General features: G+C 39.5%; 1 protein-coding gene across 5 annotated transcripts in view; it reads right to left on the reverse strand.

The window, feature by feature from the left end:
• Positions 1-22,265, reverse strand: part of CCDC170 (coiled-coil domain containing 170) — a 96,289-nt gene that overhangs the window by 24,859 nt on the left and 49,165 nt on the right. For all 5 annotated transcript variants that reach the window (XM_025294356.3, XM_025294355.3, XM_025294357.3 and 2 more), the window contains 2 exons: positions 10,924-11,241; positions 553-753 (listed from right to left, as the gene is read on the reverse strand). In XM_025294356.3, coding sequence (XP_025150141.3) covers positions 553-753; positions 10,924-11,241 — 519 coding nt within the window. The remainder of the gene's footprint in view (positions 1-552; positions 754-10,923; positions 11,242-22,265) is intronic.

The following is a 22,265-nucleotide window of genomic DNA, read 5'->3' on the forward strand; positions in this document are numbered from 1 at the left end:
CTTCCCTGTAAAATCTCTGCTTTATCCAGAATTTATCATTCCCTTCACTGGGCTCCTAAAGCACTCTATTGGTCAACATACCTATTATAATACTTACTGCCTTATAGTACAGTACAGCACATTATTTGAACATCTGTCTCCTCTATTGAATCATGAGCTTTTACAATCAAGAACTGTGTGTTAGGACTTTTCTGGCAATCCCGTGGTTAAGACTCTGTGCTCCCAATGCAAGAGGCAAAGGTTTGATCCCTGGTTGGGGAAGATCTCAATGCCCCACGGAAAAGTCAAGAAAAAAAGAACTGTGTGTTATTCATACCTTACCCCCAACCCATCAGAGTCTCATATATAATAGACATTCAATAAATACCTGTTGAATTTAAGTGAATTAATTAATAGGAAGAAACCCCAAAACAATATCCATTGTTCCCTGAAATTTACTCATGACTCAGAAGTTCACCAAGATACCAAAGTACTGTAAAATTCAAAATATTTACATAAAATCTTATATTGCAACAGAGGTTTCCACCCATGAGCCGGCCCTTGTGTTATTACTTTTTGCTTCTCGAAATGCAAATTGTCTTGCAGAACACCTCCAGAGACCAGCTCTTCCTCCAGGTGTGTCAGCCGGCCCTGAAGAGCCTCCAACTGGTTTTCTGCTTTCTGGGCTCTCTGCAGGGCTTTCTGGTGAAACTGGGACTCATTTCCCAACTGTTCAACAAGCTTAGAGATTTGGGCTTCAAGCTGGGAGACCATCTGGAAACAAAGACACAGAACAAGGATAAGCCTTGTTTCAGATGCAACAAAGTGTTAAAATCTAGTGCTCAACCCCAAAGATACAACTATTTATAACTCCAACGTTCAGATTCTTTGTAACAATTAAATTTAAAAAACAGGTAATTGATAGCTGTATTTGCCTCTGCTTGAAATAAATCTACATTCATTATCTAGCAAAATATTTTTGATTGGTATTTTTAATTTTTACATCATTCCTTAAACAAGTTCTTTGGGAAATCTTGAGGGAAAACCTTTACTTACCCCTCTCTAGTCAAGGCTATGGTTTTTCCAGTAGTCATGTATGGATGTGAGAGTTGGACTGTGAAGAAAGCTGAGCACCGAAGAATTGATGCTTTTGAACTGTTGTGTTGGAGAAGACTTTTGAGAGTCCCTTGGACTGCAAGGAAATCCAACCAGTCCATTCTAACGGAGATCAGTCCTGGGTGTTTATTGGAAGGACTGATGCTAAAGCTGAAACTCCAATACTTTGGCCACCTCATATGAAGAGTTGACTCATTGGAAAAGACCCTGATGCTGGGAAGGATTGGGGGCAGGAGGAGAAGGGGACGACAGAGGATGAGATGGCTGGATGGCATCACCAACTCGATGGACAGGAGTTTGAGTAAACTCTGGGAGTTGGTGATGGACAGGGAAGCCCGGTGTGCTGCGATTCATGGGGTCACAAAGAGTCAGACACGACTGAGCGACTGAACAACTGAAAACTACCTTGGCAACATGGCATATGGGATCTTAGTTCCCTGACCAGAGAGCAAATCCACACCCTTTTCATTGGAAGCTCGAAATCTTAACCACTGGACTGCCGTGGAAGTCCCATTATTAACTTAGGAGTTTCAAAGCCCAGTTGGAAAAAGAAAAAAGCAAATATCGTATATTACCACATATATGTGGAATCTAGAAAAACAGTACAGGTGAACCTATTTGCAGGGCAGGAATAGAGCCAGAAACGTAGAGAATGGACTTGCGGTCACATCAGGGGAAGGAGAGGGTGGAACAAGTTGGGAGATTAGGATTGACGTACATTACCATGTCTAAAATAGACAGCAGCTAGTGGGAAGCTGCTGTCCAGCACAGGGAGCTCAACTCTGTGCTTTTTGATGACCTATTAACAAATGGGTGGGATGGGAGTGGTTCAAGAGAAAGGGGATATATGTATACATATAGCTGCTTCACTCCATTGTATAGCAAAACTAACACAACAATGTAATGCAATTATACTCCAATAAAAAGAAAAAAGCTTAACCGGAAAAAAGAATTCAGACATAAAGTACTTTGAAAAACTATAACCATTTTCTAGAGAAACTCTTCTGACACATATAGCACATTCAGATTACACAGGATTGACCTTGATAGATAACCTTGGGCTGTAATTGGGAATTTAGAAACATATTTTTCCAAGCTTTATTTAGGACTTTGTATGAGTATTGGTTACTCATGCACTAAACTGCAGAGGTACTGTGTCTGTGCTGCACAGTTAAGGAGCAAAAGTCATCCGTTAGCGTTCGAAAGGTCAAAATGCCTTCAATTCAGTGAGTCAGAATAGGGTCAACAGCAGAGCAGAAGAAGACAGGGGAATCTAACTACCACCTCCTCTTTGAGCATAAAGTCACTGTTCCTCTGTTACAGGACCCCAAACTCCCCCCAATCCCCTACCTTACCCAGTGCTTCCATCCTTTCCAGGAGTTTCTCTTCTTGTCCTGACCTTCCCTTAAACCAAGAACTTAAATTTACCAAACACCTTGGGTACACCTAGAGAATATTCAAACTAATTCTGCCAAATCCCATTTTCAGAAAATGTTGAATTCAATTTTTAAAAAAGTAAGTTTAAGGTCATAAGTTTATTTGGTTTTGATGGTTTCTTTTTTTTTAAATTCCCATCCACCCATCTGCAAACAACGAAACCTAAAGACAAGAAGACAATCAAGCTGTGTTCAAATATTTTTTAATTAATTAATTTATTTTAATTGGAGACCAATTATAATATTATGTTCAAATATATTAAAAGGCTACTATACAGAAGAACAATGAGATTTGTTCTGAGTTGTGCCTTCAGAGTTCAAGTTGAGGACCAACAGGTATATATCAAATATTCCTATTTCTATGTAAATAATTTTCCTCCTTCCCCATAATTTCAAAGTAATACATACTCATTGTAAAAAATGCATTACGGACAAAAACAAACATGTAACTAAGCAAAACCTAATTCCCATGGTCTTACCAGAGGCAACAACGATTACTCTTTTAAAATAATGTATTTGCATGTATTGCTAAACTATAGTTGAGACACCACGTGTGCAGTTTTGAGGTTTGTTTTGCCTCATGCTTTAAGCGTCTTCTTATCTCCGGTAGTGAAGTGCCAGTCCCTGGAGGTGGCTAGGATTTGGCCAACCATTTGTTAATAATGTTATGCGGGGGACTAAAGTGCTACAGTCAGGAAGGTTCAACTACTTGATCTCTAATTTTGTGCTTCTAAGACTTTCAAGTTCCCATGTCTATAATTCAATTAATTCTATACTCCTGAATGTGCTTGAAATCAGATATTTGATAGCAAGCTGCTTAGCACCATATCCAAAAAATTACATTTCTGAAGAAAATTTCTACTTTCATTATATACTATGAGGCTCTCAGAACCCCTCTTTCATATTTTATACCCTTTGTTGTTGTTGTTCAGGCACTAAGTCATGTCCGACTCTTTGCAACACCATGGGCTAGAGCACACCAGGCTCCTCTGTCCTCTGCTATCTCCCCGAGTTTGCTCAAACTCATGTCATTGAACTGGTGATGCCATATAACCATCTCATTCTCTGCTGCCCCCTTCACCTTTTGCTTTCAATCTTTCCCAGCATCAGGATATTTTCCAATGAGTTGGCTCTTCATATCAGGTGGCCAAAATATTGGAGCTTCAGCATCAGTCCTTCCAATGAATATGCCCTTAGTACTTACTAATAGCAGATCTGATCTTAATGCAAAAAATGCATCAAGTACAATACACAAAGTAACCTACAAAACTCTAATGATAGCATGTTGTACGAGAGATGGCACATGTTTCTGTGCCACTGAAAATATGGTTTCATATTGGACTCTAAGTCGAAAGAAAGTAAGTCTTTCTACCTGAAGATTCTTTGATGCTTCTATCCCATAGTTGACCTGGCAAAGAGAATGAAGCCAAAGAGAAAACAAATGCAGAAAATCTCAGTTGGAAAGATGGGAAACTTGTGATCGCTCAGCCACAATCAGCACGCTGCACACCTTACCAGAGGAGAGCCAAGTCTTCCATAGAAATCAGTAAAGACAACGAGTGAGTACAGTAACTGACTCAGGGAGTGATAATGATCCTGAAGGAAGAGGCAGACACCTGATGTAGACCAGACTGTGGGACAGGGACTTCGGAGTCAGACAGTCCTGATTTCAAGTCCTCACCCTTCCCCTGACCAGCGTGTTAACTGAAGCAAGAAATTAACTGCACTGAAACTCATACTTTGTTCTTATGAGTAGATGAGCTAAATTAATGATCGTTTGATTAGCACAGTATCTCATACCCAATTGAAGTTCAACACATTGCACCCTCTTTTATCATCAGTATTACTCCTCCAGTATGTGGGTTCACCCAATCCTAGTCTTTTGTCATAAGGAGTTTGAGGAGTTTTTCAGGAATTGTCCTCTATTATGTTTCTCAAGGGCTTCCCAGGTGGCTCAGTGGATAAAGAATCCACCTGCAGTACAGGAGACGCAGGTTCGCTTCCTGACTTGGGAAGATCCCCTGAAGGAGCGCATGGCAACCCACTCCAGTATTCTTGCCTGGAAAATCCCACAGACAGAGGAGCCTGGTGGGCTACAGTCCATAGGGTCACAAAGTGTCAGACACGACTGAAGCGATTGAGCACGCGTGCACATTTCTCAAACTGTTTTCAGATCATAGAAGCTGTTTTTCAACTAGAAATCTTTCTGGGAAAGAAAAAATAAGGAACAAATGTGTTGAATTGGAGGTGAGAGGGTCCCTCTTTCATCTTTATCGTGTGTGATCCTGAGAGTGATCCATGGAAACTATAGATTCAGCAGAGTATGACTTTTACAAACACCAGTGTGGCTGACCTGGGCAGAACCTCCCCAGCCGTCCTGCCAAGATTCTGGTGTCCAGAGAGGAGCAAACAGCTGTGAACTTCCCAATATTCTACGCACCATAGAACTTAGCTTCGTATGCTTACCTAGATCTCCATGCATATGACAACACCAGGTCTTTTTAAAGTTAAATTTACATATTTTAATTCAAATAAATTAATATTCCAATCTGACTCAGTTCTTGGGAACATCAAACGCCAGTGACCAGGTGAATGTTTCCCATCAAAACTGCAAAACTGTGTTGTGCTTTTCACACCGACAAATCTAAAGAATCAGTAAGACTTTTTTCCTTTTTTTTTTTCCCTCTCCTTTTTCTTAGTATAATCTGCTAACATATCCCTGATACTCTGTGGGACAAAATGTGCTAGGAATTTCAACACTAGAGATGTGGGACTTGCCTGGTCATTCAGAAGCTAAGACTCTGAGCTCCCAATGCAGGGGACCCAGGTTCCATCCCTGGTCAGGAAGCTAGATCCCACATGCTGCAACTGAAGATGCCTCATGCAGCAACTAAGACCCAGCACAGCATATAAATGTTTTAAAAAGTGTTGCCTACTGATGTTGTTCTGATTAAACACTTAATTTCTATTTCTGTAAAAAACAAACCACTAGAGATGCCTGGAATGGGCAGGGAAGGAGGGTGGCTTGTACTAAAGAATACATATCAATGGACATGAGTTTGAGCAAGCTCTGGGAGATGATGAAGGACAGGGAAGCCTGGAGTGCTGCAGTCCATGGGGTCGCAAAGAGTCAGACATGACTGAGCAACTGAAAAACAACATCGCAATTTTTAAAAACAAAAAAAGGCACTGAAATAAACTATAATACTCCAAAACCAAGCAGCTTGGATTTTGGAAGTGAAATAATAATGCCCTAAGAGAACTAATTTACTTTCCAAGGACAAGGAGTTGTTGATTTCACCCGAGAGGCACTTCTGCTCTAAGATTAAATCCAATGGAAGCACAAGAGCTCTAAGCTGAAGAAAAAGCCACTTGGGTCACTTAAGGACCAGTGCCTTCTGGACAGAAACAACTCTTCTCTGATTATTCAAGCTAGATTTTCACTTAAGAAATATATAAAATGAGCTACCAGGAACCAATCAAATTATCCTTCCTTCTTGTCATATGTATGGCCAACACTATTGACTGGGCTGATCCTACACCACCACCAATGTGTATGTCAACTTCTGTTATGGTTTGAATTGGGTCCCCTCAAAAGAGTTGTGATCAAGTCCCCTGGTGCTTCAGAATATGACCTTATTAGAATCTTTACAGAGATAAGTTAAAATGAGGTAATGAGGATGGGTCCTAATCCAATATGACTGGTGTCCTTATTAAAAGGGGAATTTTGGACAAAGAGACACACACAAGTGGAGGGAAAATTATATGAAGACCCAGAATGTGATCCATAAACCAAAGAGTGTCTGAGGCTATCAGAAGCTAGGTGATAGGTTTGAAACAGATTTTCCCTCTAGGCACTCAGAAGACATCAATCCTACCAACACCTTGACTTTGGACTTCAAGCCTCCATTGCGAGACAACAAATTTTTGTTGTCTAAGCCACCTTAGGTAGTGGTACTTTGTCATGGCCATTCTAGGAAATTAATACACTTCAGAGGCTGGGAGAGCTGAAACCTCTATCCCTGGACTTGCCCAGATGCCCTTGGAGCCAGGAGTGACTATGTAACATAATACTGGATGATGAAATGTCAGTGCAAGTGTCCCTGAAGCTTCTGGGTAAATGTTTGGTTTAGAATATTGGAGGATTAACAGAGCAGAGTTAAGAGATCAGAAAGGGGGAGTAGGGGAGTTGTAGAGATATTTCTACAACTATCTCAGGTTGTTTATGGTATCACATTGAGTCCCCAGAGCTCTCACATTGGACTAAAAAAAACTCCACTGGAGGAAATATAGCCTTGTGTGTGCTCTAAAGCAGAACAGAAGAGCTGTCTAGAAAAATGTTTGCGAGCCTGTACTAATTTGTTTGCAATTAAGGAGGCAACGTGGGACTCACTCATGGTCAATTCTCAGCCAGATAATTATCCAGCTAGGAAATATCTAAAAGTTCAAAACAAATAAACAAATGCTCACCTCAATACTCTGAAATCTGAAAATATCATAATTTCCTGTCATTGTGCAAGAAATCATTATTTCAAAAACACCTGTTACAAGTGTGCTGAAATTTCAAGGCTACGTAACTGAAATACTCATTTAGAATTCCTGGGAACTGCACAGTAGAACATTCCTCTAAGAGAGAGGTTTTCAATTAGGGGCAGTTTTACTTCTCAGGGTCATTTGGCAATGTCTAGAGATACCACGGGGCTTCCCTGGTGGCTCAGATGATAAAGAATCTGCCTGCAAAGCAGGAGATCTAGGTTTGATCCCTGGGTCAGGAAGATCCCCTGGAGAAGGGAATGGCAACCCACTCCAATATTCTCGTCTGGAGAATCCCATGGACAGAGGAACCTGGTGAGCTACAGTCCATAGGATTGCAGAGTCGGATACAACTGAAGCGACTGAGCAAGCACGAACAGAGACACCACTGGTTGTCACCAATGGGGGAGAAGAGGCGGTACTATCAGTATCTAGTGGGTAGAAGCTGGAGAGGTTGCTAAACATCCTACAATGCACAGAACCGCTTTTACAACAAAGGATATTCCAGCCCCAAATGTCAACAGCTGAGAAATCCTGCTCTAAAGTATAGTAAAGTACTTAAAAAGAAAATTAGGTCTTGCTATAATCAGAAGAGCATGGAACAAGTAGAAAGCACTTACTGAAAAATGTGTGGGTGGTGTCCTGAGTTCTACCTAGAATTGCAAATCCAGGAGAGTGAAAATGAATAGCAAAGAGGTAAACAAGAAAAGCAACGTTCAGTGAGTCGGAGTCACGGTGAAGGGGAGGATTTGCCAGGCCCAGGGCACATGGGTGTTACTCAGCTGGGGACTGTGTGTTTACCCCCGACAGCTGGCAGGGGATGCACCCTCTGCAGCAGATTCACCACTCTGTAAAGCTCCCATTCTTCACAAACAGTTCTAAGACAATATATAAAATCCGTTTTCTCCTGATTTTACTTGACAGTGAGTCACACAAGATGCCAGCTACAGGCTCAATTTCGGGCTTTTAAAGAGTGAGGGCAGCTATTGAAAAAAAATTACAGGCTAGGAATGGCAGACAAAGGCACTAAAAAGGCGCTGACTCATTCTCATTTTTACGAGGAAGAGGGGGAGGGTATAGCCAGCTTAACCAATTTACATCATTTTGCTTTAGAAAATAAACATATACATCATGCTGACAACTTTATGCCATGTTTCACATGCTGGAATTAAAATAGTTTGAGGAAAACATTTGGAAAAATAGAAGAGGGAAGCAATAAAATGTAATGGCAAAGATCCATTGGCTATTGAAGTATGTCTATTACTATTCAAGGTAACTCACTTAATGAAGCTTTTCTCAGTCCTTTTCTGAGTCCTGTAAACTCAGTCCGGGGTTTCTCCTCCAACCCAGGACCTATATGTGTACTGAATCACAAGACAGACTGAGTGACCACAGAGACCCACACATGTTACCTGCGAATTAGCTGCTCAGTCGTGACCGACACGTTGTGACCCCATGGGCTCTAGCCCGCCAGGCTCCTCTGTCCATGGGATTCTCCAGGCAAGAATACTGGAGTGGGTTGCCACTTTCTTCTCAAGGGGATCTTCCCGACCCAGGGACTGCACCCGGGTCTCCTGCATTGCAGGCGGATTCTTTACTGTCTGAGTTACCAGGGAAGCCCCACCGTGTTATGGGATGAACATTTTCTATCCACAAAGAGAATCCTACACTTGGACAAAGGAGTCACTGGAGCTGCTGCTGGAGCACAAGTGAGTTTTGCCGAGTTTTCAAAGGGAATTTAAATTGTCTTAGCGTTAGAGGAAATTTACAAAGGTAACCCTGAGCTGTGTGTTAGTGTTCACTCTGAGTCCTTAAGGAACGTGAAAAGATAAAGAAGTTCATTTTCTCCTTTTGAGCAAAGAATGAACTCAGGAGAAGAAATAGTTCCTAATGGAATTAAAGGATTATATCAATGAATATCATAGAATTTGGATTTATTTAGTTAAAACCCTCATTAATTAGGACTTTAAAATCTGGATTTAATGACAATTTAAATAGAGTCTGGGCTGAACTTGACATGGCTGAGCAAAGCTTTATGGGAAAGGAGAACTGTTAATAATAGAAATAAGATAACAAAATTAAGCAAGCTTCAGTCATATGTGTGATGTAAACCATTTTTAAATCCACTTGTTAAACAGGGCCCCTAAAAGACTGTTTCAGGTACATCAGGAAAAGAAGAGAAGGAGAGAGGAGGTGAGAGAGGAGGCGGGACCAGGGCACCAAGAGTTAATATTTATCATTACTATTGGCCAGACAGTGTGTTAAAGACTTCATAATAATTTTTTTTTTTAATTTAAGGTTTACAACAAACAATAACCTTAAGAGGCAGATCCAGTTACAGGCTTAGCAACTCTTATCTGCAATTCCAAAATCCCAAAGGATCTGAAAGCTGACGGGTTTTTTTTTTCCCAAAACTCATTGGCTGGCAAAGCTTGACCTGACGGGATCTGGCAACAAACCCTGACCTGAAGTGGCCGCAGCTCTTCACAGTCCTGGTGGATCCCACGAAGCCGAGCTGCTCGTAGCTTTCGCCGCAGAAGATGAACGTGGTTGATTACGGAATGCTAACCAGAACCCACTGAGGAGCAGCGTGTCAAGGTCCTTTCTCCACTACCTTCCTGGGGACTATTTGACCTTTCTAAATGCTGAAAAATTCTGAATTCGAAAACCGCAGCAGAAAAATGGTACAGATGAATCTGTCTGCGGCACAGGAATAGTGACACAAATGTAGAAAACAGGCAGATGGACGCAAGGTGAGAAGGGGAGGGCGGGATGAACTAAGAGAGTACATTGACATATACACGCTTTGTTGTTGTTCAGTCCCTAAGTCGTGTCTGACTCTGTGACCCCATGGACTGCAGCACGCCAGGCTTCCCTGTCCTTCACTATCTCCTGGAGCTTGCTCAAACTCATAGCCGCTGAGTCGGTAATGCCATCCAGCCATCTCATCCTCTGATGTCCCCTTCTCCTCCTTCTCCTTCTACCCTCAATCTTTCCCAGTATACACACTATCATGTGTAAAATAGATAGCTAGTGGAAAGCTGCTGTATAGCTGAGGGAACTCAGCTCAGTGTTCTCTGATGACATAGAGGCGTGGGATGGGGGTGAGGTGGGAGGGAGGTCCAAGAGGGAGGGGATATATCTATACATATGGCTGATGCACGTAGTTATATAGCAGAAACTAACACAACACTGTAAAGCAATTACACTCCAATTAAAAAAAGAAAAGAAAAGAAAAAAGCCCACAGCAGGCCTCAAGGGTTTCAGATAGGGGTGTCGACCCTGGACTGTCCCTCTACAGCAGGCCAGGGGAAAAAAAAAATCTCAGAGGCTGTCCTCTCAGGAACCTCACATCTGGAGCAAGTGAGCATGCAGTAGAGACAAGATTCAGCATGGGTAGCTCTGCGTCCAGAACCTGCATCATTCACAGTGAGATGTGACTTCAAAAATATAATATATAATTGAAAGTAGGATTCTTTACCACTGAGCCACCTGGGAATCCCTGAAAGTAGTACAACCACATTTAAATGCTACTTTTAACTAACTTGGGCTTCCCTGGTGGCTCAGATGATAAAGAATCTGCCTGCAATGCAGGAGACCCAGGTTTGATCCCTGGGCTAGGAAGGTCCTCCAGAGAAGGGAATGGCAATCCACTCCAGTATTCTTGCCTGGAGAATTCCACAGACCAAGGAGCCTGGCGGGCTAGGGTCCACAGTGTTGTAAAGAGTCGGACACGACTGAGTGACTAATGCTTGGGGAAGAAACGCTTTGACTAATTCAGACAACTCACTCACTGAATATGCTAACTGAAGGAGCTGACTGTCCTTAAGAAGCTTGTAAGCCCCCAACCCCCACTCACCTGTTTCCCGCTCTCTTCCTGGCTGCCCATTTCTCGAATCCTCTCCAGAATGGCATCCTCCGAGGGCCTAAGTGTGCCCGAGCTGCCCCTCAGGAGGGCTGCTATCTTCTCCCTAAATGAGGAGAGCTCGGTCTGGGAGGCTGCAGTTGCCTCCAGACTGGCCTTCAGGCTCTTCTCCAGCTCCAAAGAGCTCCTCTTCAAGAGGCTCAGTTCCTGCTTTGAGGCATCCCAGACCCGCTGACCAGCAAGCAGCCTTTCTTGGAAGACCTTAACTTCCCTCTCAAGAGCTTCTTTGGCCTCCATGGCACCGAGCAAGTCCTAAAATAATTATGGAAAGTGAAGACAATAGCATTAGTAGCCAACGAGGGGAGGCTGCATTTGCTTCTCATTTATCTTGCTTACTGATGACTTCAAGGAGTTAGGGTTAAATGCTCATTCCATTCTTCATTCTAGGTGCCCTATCCTCTCTTCATAAAGACATTAAATTGTAAAGCTATGTTAGGTGAATTTAAGTGTCTGAAAAAGAGAAGGGATATAAAATCAGGGCTAGAGAACCAAACTGTGGATAGTTTGGGGAAGGAAAAGGTGGGACAAATTGAGAGTAGTATGGAAACATACACACTATTGTAAAATAGAGAGCCCGTGGGAATGTGCTGTATGACTCAGGGAGCTCAAATCGGGGCTCTGTGACAACCCAGAAAGGTGGGATGGGGTAGAAGGTGGGAGGAAGGCTCAAGAGGGAAGGGGCATATGTATACCTATGGCTGATTCATGTTGATGTATGGCAGAAACCAACAAGATATTGTACAGCAATTATCCTTTAATTAACAATAAATACATTTTTTTAAAAGTAAGTGGGAAAAAATCAGGTCTAGGGGTGAAAAAAAGGAAACTGACATATAAGACTTTTCTATAAGGACCTCTGGAGAGATTTAATGAAAATACATCACTGGCTAACATACTAGTAGATTCGATCCATAGGTAGAATATGTTTACAGGGCTATGTGTTCTCAAGCTTGGTTTAGATGGAAATTGATGTTGAGGAAACAGTCAACTCTCAGAGTACTAATTAGACACTAAAAATTATTTGAATGAAGATAAATAACAGAGTAGAATTATCATAAAACATCATTATATAAAAGAGAGTAAGATCTTTCTTCCAATATTCATTGACTGTGTATCTCCCTGTCTGATAAAGACAATATTAATACCGGTAGGCCCTGAAGAAAGGAAATAGGAAGGAGTAGTCAATTTTGGGGTGGGAGGATTAAAAATGGAGAGAGAGAACCATACTGAGAAGAATAACTTTAAAGAATATGTATGCTTAGGTTTGTAAAAATAAAGGGCACCAAGAAAGTTACCAGTGTACCTACTTCTATTTCCTATATCTAGAATGGTCCAAAGAGACATCAAAAGGATATCTTTAAAAATCATTTAAAAAAAAAGTTTGTTGACATCAAGTTCCAAATTAAATTAATTCACATCAAAAAAGATTGTGGAAATTAGTTCATGAAATGCTTTGCTTTTCTGGCTCCTGGTGACTGTTCCATTTCTCCACTCCCTTTCCAAACCAGTTCTTTTTGCAGAGAAGCCCCATTACCACTGTGAATTAAATAGTATGAAGAGTCAAGGACACTTTATCACAAATACAATACTTTAATACTTTAACAATTTACAATACTTTAATACTTCACAGATTTATTTTTAGATGGTAATACAATATCTGTTCAGCTGGACTAACATTCTAATCTAGCATCAGCATTGGTGACAATAAATTGGAATTTATTATCATGTATTAACTTAGAAATTGCAATCTAATGTGTGGTTAGAAAACTGAGTCCTGGGGACTTGCCCAGTGGTCCAGTGCCTAAGACTCCAAACTCCCAATGCAGGGGGACAGGGTGCAATCCCTGGTGAGTGAACCAGATTCTGCACACCACAACTAAAGATCCCACATGCTGCAACTAAGCCTTGGTACAGCCAAATAAATATTTTTTTAAAAAAAAGAAAGAAAACTGAGGCCCTAAATTTGATGATACAGTAATGAAAGTTAATCCTAATCCCCTCAGAGTCCTAAAACCCAGGAGAAAATTATATATCAACTTTTACATTGAAAGAAAGTCCCTAATGCAAAAGAGGAGCCTTTCCATGACCAATGGAGAGATACTTTTAACCAAGAATTTACAAAAGTTCCTACAAATACACAGAAAACATATCAGACACTTGAGTACTATAGACTTACTGTCAGTTTGGAATAAACTAATCAATTGGCAGCTTACACCAAGAGACCAATAAACACAATTAAAATATTTCAGCTATGAGAAATTTTTTCCACTCTGATATCAGACTGCTGTCTCACTGTCTTAGAGACCATGGCCAAAACAGTCCTCTTTAACAAATCCGGAGCACTAATGCTTATGTCTAATAAAAACCAGAAAATTCCTTCATGGTCATAGAATATAGTGGCACAGGGCAGCAGCTCAGATTTTTTTTTTTTCTGGACACATTTCAGCCCAGTTAACTATATACTGTTTCTCATATGAAATGCAGGAACTTGGGAGCCAGCGACCAGGCCTCGGGGACCTATTCCTCCAGCGCTCTGATTAAGTGCTTCAGAATTCAGGGGGCACAGGGCTGAATGGCTGGAAACAGATGTCCTCGGACAGCAAATGCAATTACTGATAGAGCTTTAAGCAGGAGACAGCGGCTGGAGTGGGTCTGGTTGCATGGTTACCTCAAGGATACACTGAAGAAATGTGACATCCGTGTCACCGGCTGGGATCCGGGAATGCTGTCAGACCACGCTGACTCACAGAACAAGAAACAACCAGCTCCCTCGGAGCAAAATCAGGACAGACTTCCAAGAGGGAACTGCATGGGCAAATGAGGACAGGCGCTATGGAAATAGTGATGGGAATCACTTAAAATTTTTTTCCTAATTTATTTACTTTTAGTTGAAGGATAATTGCTTTACAATATTGTGTTGGTTTCTGCCATACGTCAACATGAATCAGCCATAGGTGTACATATGTCCCCTCCTTTTAGAGTCTCCCGCCCATCTCCTACCCCAACCTACCCCTCTAGGTTGTCAAAGAGCCCCAGTTTGAGTTCCCTGAGTCATACAGCACATTCCCATTGGCTATCTATTTTACGTATGTTAGTGTATATGTAACAAATCTTTAGCTTCAGATCTAGTAATGCAACCAATGTATAATGATCCTTTCATGACTACTTGTAGCAAAAACATTTATAAATCATATGATCAAGGCATTTATTTTAACTTCCCACTTAAATGCATGAAATAATGAAATGATTCAAAGGTTTGTGTTTTTAAAATATATTAATTCCTATTATGATATTTCTAACCATCCTGTGGCTTTGGATATGTCTGAGATCAAACTGCCTCTCAGAACTAAAATGACTGATTATCATCAGGGTAGAGAACCTCTGGCTTGAGCTTAATTCATCCAACCCTAGACAATTTTCATAAAACTAAAAATTAGTTGGTTATTTCTACCTACTGCAGTTAATACTAACAAACAAACTCAGAAATTCCCCCAAACATGCCTCTCATGCATTGCTGGTGATAGTGTGAATAGGTATAATTTTGGCATAAATACCTAAAAAAGGTAATATGCACAATATCCTTTGGCCCTGTAGTTCCCTGATCTGTTAGAGAAGAAGCTATAGGGTAACATTTTACTTCAAAATGAGGAAGACCTTTCCTAAATCTGAGCTATCCCAGTGGCATCATCAACCTTGGAAAATAACAAGAATTCAGTTTAAATTTGAAATTCTCATTATTGACAAACTCAAGTTAACAATGAATTAAACTGTCCACGAGGCCAGTGTGTTCCTGGGCTTCACTTCGGTACTGCAAAACACTCTGCCCTGAACTGGTCAGACTGTGCCTGGAGGACCATGGACAGTTCCCAGCTGAACTTTAAAGGGGGACATTGTCAAAATGGATTGGGTTCCGCCTCACATGCTAGGATTAGATCCATAATAAAAAAATTTACATAACCATGTTATTTTTAACTCTGTTTCAATTTATTGTAAACGTGTTGAATGAACCTAAAGACAAAGCACTGAAGACTTATAGTTACAGAACAGAATGTAAGTATTATATAACTTGACAAGGTAAATATAATGATATAATAAAAACTGTGAAATGAATAATGGGAGAAAAAAGTAGGAGGCATTAAATTCATCTTATTTCATAGCAGAACATCCAAAAAAGTACTATTTCAGGTTGTCAGGTATAGTATTGCTTTAAAGTCCTAATGGTAATATTAGAAGTTAAAACGAGAGTGTCAACTGTGGCTAGAAGTGGAAGGAGAGATGATTCTTAATTTTATTTTGGGGTCTTATGAACATTTTAAACTTTTTATAATATGAGCAGATGTTATTTTAGTGTTCATTTACATTTTAATGCCTCACCATTTTAGAATCTTCCCTCTAGCTTATTAGCACCAGGTTGCAGACCTATCCACCATCCCGTTGGCATCAGGGCTGGGACGTCTCAGGCCAAGTAGCTAGCTGTGCAGGGATATAGCACCACCAGTAGGCTAGCTGCCTTAGGACCCCATGATTCCCTAACCCACCCATCAGAGTGCCCAGGACCACCCCCCACCCCCCAGTGCACCTCACTAGCCCTGGGACCCCTGGGACCTTACTTGGCTGCAGGAACCAGCCCCACTCACCAGCAGACAGGCACCAGACCCAGGACCACCATAACCCAGGAGTCTGCGATATCAGGACCTGGCCCCCCACATGAAGGAGCCAACTCTGGGACACCTTGCACCACTTGGCCAGCTCAAATTCCTAGAAACACACAATCTTCCCAGACTGGGTAAGGAAGAAATAGAAAATATGAACAGACTAAACACCAGTAATAAAATTGAATCAGTAATTTTAAAACTTCTCATAAACAAAAATTCAGGATCAGATGGCTTCATAGGTGAATTCTACCAAACATTTAGAGAAGAGTTAACATCTATTCTTCTCAAATTCTTTCAAAAAAAAAAAATATTGTAAAGGAAGGAACACTTCCAAACTTGTTTTCAAGGCCAGCATTATCTTGATACCAAAACCAGACAAAAACATCACTAAAAAGAAAATCACAAGCCAGTATTACTGATAAACATACATGTAAAAAACCTCAACAAAATACTAGCAAATCAATTTTAACAATACATTAAAAAGATCATACATTATGATCAATTGGGATTTATCCCATGGATGCAAGAATGATTCAGTGTGATACAGTACATTAATAAATTGAAAAATAAATATCATATAATTATCTCAATACATGCAAAAAAGATTTTGACAGAATTCAACATCCACTTAAGATAAAAACTCTCCAGAAAGTGGGCATAGATGAAACATACCTCAATGTAAAGAAGGCCATATATGTCAGCTAACATCCTACTCAATGGTGAAAATGTGAAAGCATTTCTTCTAAGTTTAGGAACAGATAAAGGTGCTAACTCTAGTTACTTTTTCTCAATGTAGTACTGGAGATCTTAGCCACAGCAATCAGATAAGAAAAAGATATAAAAAAATCTAAACTGGAAAGAAACAGGTAAAACTATCACGTTTGCAGATGACATAATACTAATACATAGAAAATTCTAAAGATGTCACCAAAAAACTACTGGGACTCATTAATGAGTTCAGGAAAGTTGCAGGATAGAAAATTAATATGAAAAATCTGTTACATTTCTACACACTAACAACAATCAGGAAGAGAAATCAAGAAAACTATCTCATTTATAATTGGCTCAGAAAGAATAAATACCTAGACATAAATCTAAGGAGGTAAAAGACCTGTATTCAGAAGACTATAACACACTGGTGAAGAAACCAAAGGTAATAGAAACAGATAAAAAAATACACCATGCTCATGGATTTAAATAATTAATAGTTAAAATAACCATACTACCCAAGGCAATCTACAAATTCAATGCAATTTCTATCAAAGTACCAAAGGCATTTTTCACAGAACTAGAACAAATGATTCTAAAATTTGTAGGGGAATACAGAAGACCTCAGACAGTCACAACAATCTTGAGAAAAAAGAACAAAGCTGGAGGTATCATGCTCCCTGATTTCAAAGTATTACTGCAAAGTGACAGTAATCAAAATAGTATGGTACTGGCACAAAAACAGATACATGGATCAATAGAATAAAATAGAGACCCCATAACAATAACCCAGTGTACGAGACAGCAAAAGAGACACTGATGTATAGAACAGTCTTATGGACTCTGTGGGAGAGGGAGAGGGTGGGAAGATTTGGAATAATGGCATTGAAACATATAAAATATCATGTATGAAACGAGTTGCCAGTCCAGGTTCGATGCACAATACTGGATGCTTGGGGCTAGTGCCCTGGGACGACCCAGAGGGATGGTATGGGGAGGGAGGAGGGAGGAGGGTTCAGGATGGGGAACACATGTATACCTGTGGCGGATTCATTTTGATATTTGGCAAAACTAATACAATTTTGTAAAGTTTAAAAATAAAATAAAATTTAAAAAAAATAGAGACCCCCAGAAATAAACTCACATTTATGTGGGAAATTAATCTACAACAAAGGAGGAAAGAATATAATGTGGGGAAAACACAGCCTCTTGTAATAAATGTTGCTGGGTAAACTGCACATCTACGTGCAAAAGAATCAAACTGGAGTACTTCCTCAAACCCCGAACAAGAATAAATTCAAAATGGATTAAAGACTTAAATGTCTTTAATCTGAAGACATGAAACCACATGTCTTCATGTGGTTTCTGAAGATCTGAAACCACAAAACGTCTAGAAGAAAATATAGGCAGTATGCTCTTTGACATTAGTCTTAGTAATATTTTTTGAACCTGTCTCCTTAGGCAAAGGAAACAAACTCAAAAATAAATAAATGGAATCTCCATACTGTTCTCCATAATGGCTGTATCAGTTTACATTCCCACCAACAGTGTGGGAGGGTTCCCTTTTCTCCACATCCTCTTTATTATTTACTGTTTGTAGATTTTTTTTTTTTTTGATGATAGCCATTCTAACTGGTGTGAGGTGATACCTCATTGTAGTTTTGATTTGCATTTCTCTAATAATTAGTGATGCTGAGCATCTTTTCATGTGTTTCTTGGTCATCTGTATGTCTTCTTTGGAGAAATATCTGCTCAGACCTTCTAAGAAAAATGATATTGATGAACCTACTTGCAGAGAAGAAATGGAGCTCCAAGGATGTAGAGAATGGACCTGTGGACACGGTGGGAGAGGGCAAGAGTGGGACGAATGGAGAAGGTAGCATTGACATATATATACTATCAAGTGTTAAGATAGATAGCTGGTGAGAAGTTGCTATGTAGAGCAGGGAGCCCAGTCTGATGCTCCGTATGACCTAGAAGGATGGGATGGCAGGAGGGAAGGGAGGCTAGGGAGGGAGAGAATGTATATGTAACTACGGCTGGTTTGTGTTGTTGTATGGCAGAAACCAACATTGTAAAAACATGTTTTTAATATAAATAAATGGGATTACATGAAACTAAAAAGCTGTTGCACAGCAAACTATCAACAAAATGAAAATGCAGCCTAGTGAACGGAAGATATTTGCAAACAATAAATCTTATGGCAGGTTAATATCCAAAATACACAAAGAACTGATATGACTCAACATCAAGGGAAAAAAAAAAACTCAGATTAAAAAATGGACAGAGAATTTGAATAGATATTTTTCCCAAGGGACAGACAGATGACCAACAGACACACAAAAATATGCTCAACATCATTAATCATCAGAAAAATGAAAATCAAAATCACAAAGATATTATTTCACACTTGTCAGCACAGTTGTTATGAATGAACAACAAATGGCAACAAATGGTGAGGACGTGAAGTAAAGGAAACCCTTGGTCAAGGTTGGTGGAATGTAAACTGGTGCAGCTGCTGTGGAAAGCAGTACAGAGATGCCTTAAAATTTTTAAATTGAACAACCATATGGCCTAGCAATTCTACTCCTGGATATTTATCCAGAGAAAATTAAAATACTAATTATAAAAGATATGTGCACCCCTATATTTTTTGCAGCATTCTTTATAATATGGAAGCAACCTGAGAGCCTACATATAGATGAATAGATAAAAGAAAAAGATATATAAAGAGAGAGATATACATATATACATGCATATACATACAACTCAGGTATAAAAAAATGAAATTTTGCCATTTGCAACAACATGGTTGGACCTATGGGGTATTATTCTGAGTGAAATAAGTCAGACAGAGAAAGACAAATAGTTTATGATTTCACTTATATGTGCAATCTGAAAAACAGAACAAATGAACAACTATAATGAAACAGAGTCAGAGATACAAAGAACAAGCAGGTAGTTGCCAAGGGTAAGTGGAGGAGGGAAGGAAAAAAGTAGGTAAGGGAGATTAAGAGGTAGAAACTTCCAGTTGCAAAATAAATGAATCATAGATACGAAAATACACAGTGCGGGGAATACAGTCAATAATTAAGTAATATATTAGAGAAGGAAATGGAAACCCACTCCAGTATTCTTGCCTGGGGAGTCCCATGGACAGAGAAGCCTAGCAGGCTACAGTCTATGGGGTTGCAAGAAGCAGGCATGACTGAGCGACTAAGCACAGGTAATATATCTTTTCATTGTGATAGTAACTAGACTTATCGTGATGATCATTTTGAAATGTATAGGAATACCAAATCACTAGGTTGCATAACGGGAACTACCATAGTGTTGTAGGACAAATATATCTCAAAAACAAGCAAATGAAGTCGTAGAAAAGGAGATCAGATTTGTGGTTAGCAGGGGTGGGACATAGGGGAAGGGGAAATTGGAGGAAGGCATTCAAAAGGTACAAACTTCCACTTAAAACATAACCAAGTATTAGGAATGCAATGGACAACATGATAAGCACAAATGACACTGCTGTATATAACACATAACAGTTGCTAAGAGAAAATCCTGAGAGTTCTCATCACAAGGAAAAAGGCTTTTTCTATTTAATTTTGTTTATTAAAGAAATAGAATTCTCCTATTTCTTTAATAAGATGATGAATGTTCACTAAAGTTACTGTATAATTGTTTCATGATGTAAGTCATACCATTATGCTATACATCTTAAACTTATACAGTGCCATATATCAATTATATCTCAATAAAACTGAGAGAAAAAAGATAAAGCCAGGATGACAACATGATTACAGGGATTCTGATCCTGACTTGCTACAATGAAGAAGTGTCAAACAATTAGAACTTCACAGAGAAGGTGGACCTCCTTGTATAGAAATGAGTTCCCTGACTCTTAAGGAGCTCAAGGGAAGGCTGGATGCTAACTATAGAGGGACACTTTAAAGATGATTCTTATTTCACATAGAGAGTTAGACAAGCTAGATTCTAAAAGGTCTTAAGGTCACTTCCAACACTGTGATTCTAGGACTGTAAAGAGATCTTTAATTTCTTTAGTAATTTACCTGTCTAATAATTTCTCATTTCCAGGAACCCTTTCCATATGTCTGTACTCTTAAAATAATCATATGTTTATTTTAATGCCTAGATAAAAGTATTGATTAAAATAAACATATAGTTATTTATTATTATTATTATTATTCCTCATTATTTAATGAGGAAAAGGAAATTAAAACACTGAGCATCAATTATATGCTGGGCTTGTCTTGAGTACCTTATGTATATTACATCATTCAATCCTAACAATAATTGTAAGAGATAGACCTTTAAATTATTTTCCAGTTTCACATACAAAGAAATTGAAGTTCAAAGAGGTAAAGTCATATGCCTTAGATCACACAGTCAAACAATTCTGGAGCCTAGAAAAAAACCCAAGAGCCTGGCCTCTTAGCCACTCGGCTCGGTGTGTCTGTCTTATCCTCTTCCTTCTTACAAACACTCTGCTGCGGCACAACAAACCAAGAGAGCAGAAGGAACATCCTTCCAAACCAAGCTTGCTGACTCCAAAACCAATATGCTTTCCTAGCTTCAATTCTGGCCACTAGAGTTAAAGAAAATGTGAACAGTGTGAAGGAAAATAAGCAGTTTTAAATCCATTATGTAAGTTTAATTCCTGATTCATTGATTGAAACGTCTAGTCTATAGCAAATGTACATGGCTAATGTAGATAAAATGACTCCTTTTCTCAGCTTTAGATTACTTGAAGACAACAAAAAGAAAAGGTGCCAAACTTCAATACTTTTTTAAATGTACTGCAATTTTTAACTGTTAAAGATTTTCAAATAATATTATCTTCTATACGTATAATAAACTACCTGGGTTTTTACTTGGGAAATTTTCATAAAGTAACAAAAAATTATTAATAAAATAAAAAAAGCTGAGTTTGGTAGAAACAGCAACCCAGCCCTTCAGAAACTTCTTTCTCTGCAGTCATTCAGGACTTTACTAGTAAAGTAAGTTTCCTACCCCAAAAACAGAGCTTTAGAAAGCATTATGAAGGTTCTCTCTGAGACCGTTAATGTGTCAGTAAAACCACTTGACAGTGTTTTTCAGTAGTAAATCTCTGGAGTCATAATCCCATGAATGAGCACTTTATTAAAGACCTCAAGCTTTTTATTGCCCATATTTTTTATAACTTTTATTATTTTGGCAGGAACTTGATCCCAAAGTGAATGTGTTTCACAAGTCTGAACAACATTGCATCACCGGTCATTTACAAGGGTAAAGACACTTACATAAGAAGAGGAATAAATTCTATACTTCTTAATGTGCTCTTACAACATACTGTCATTTCCTATTGCTCATCTCCAAAAATGCATTTTATAGACAAACTCAATTCTTCATAATTTTCTAGGCTTGAAAAGTTAGTAACTACTCTCTATCATCAAATTAATGTCATTCATTCACTGAGGAAATTTGCACAGCTATTCATCTTTACTGTTCCCCTGACAAATAATTTTTGGCACCAGACTTGTATGTAGGAAGCAGCCGTGAATCTATATATAAAAGGGGTTACTGTTAAAAGCAAGACAACATCATGACCAGGGTTCAAATCATTTGCCACTTATTAGCTGTGCATACCGAGCACAATACATAACCTCTCTGAGCACCTAGCAGTGATTGGCGTTGTTGTTGTTCAGTCACTCAGTTGTGTCCAACTCTATGCGACCCCATGGACTGCAGCACGCCAGGCTTCCCTGTCCAACACCATCTCCCAGAGTTCGCTCAAACTCATCATGTTCACTGAGTTGGTAAGGCCATCCAACCATCCTGTCCTCTGTCATCCCCTTCTCCTGTCTTCAATTGTTCCCAGTATCTGGGTCTTTTCTAATGAGTCAGCTCTTCACA

The sequence above is a fragment of the Bubalus bubalis genome, chromosome 10 (assembly GCF_019923935.1).
Source record: "Bubalus bubalis isolate 160015118507 breed Murrah chromosome 10, NDDB_SH_1, whole genome shotgun sequence".
Lineage (NCBI taxonomy): Eukaryota > Metazoa > Chordata > Mammalia > Artiodactyla > Bovidae > Bubalus > Bubalus bubalis.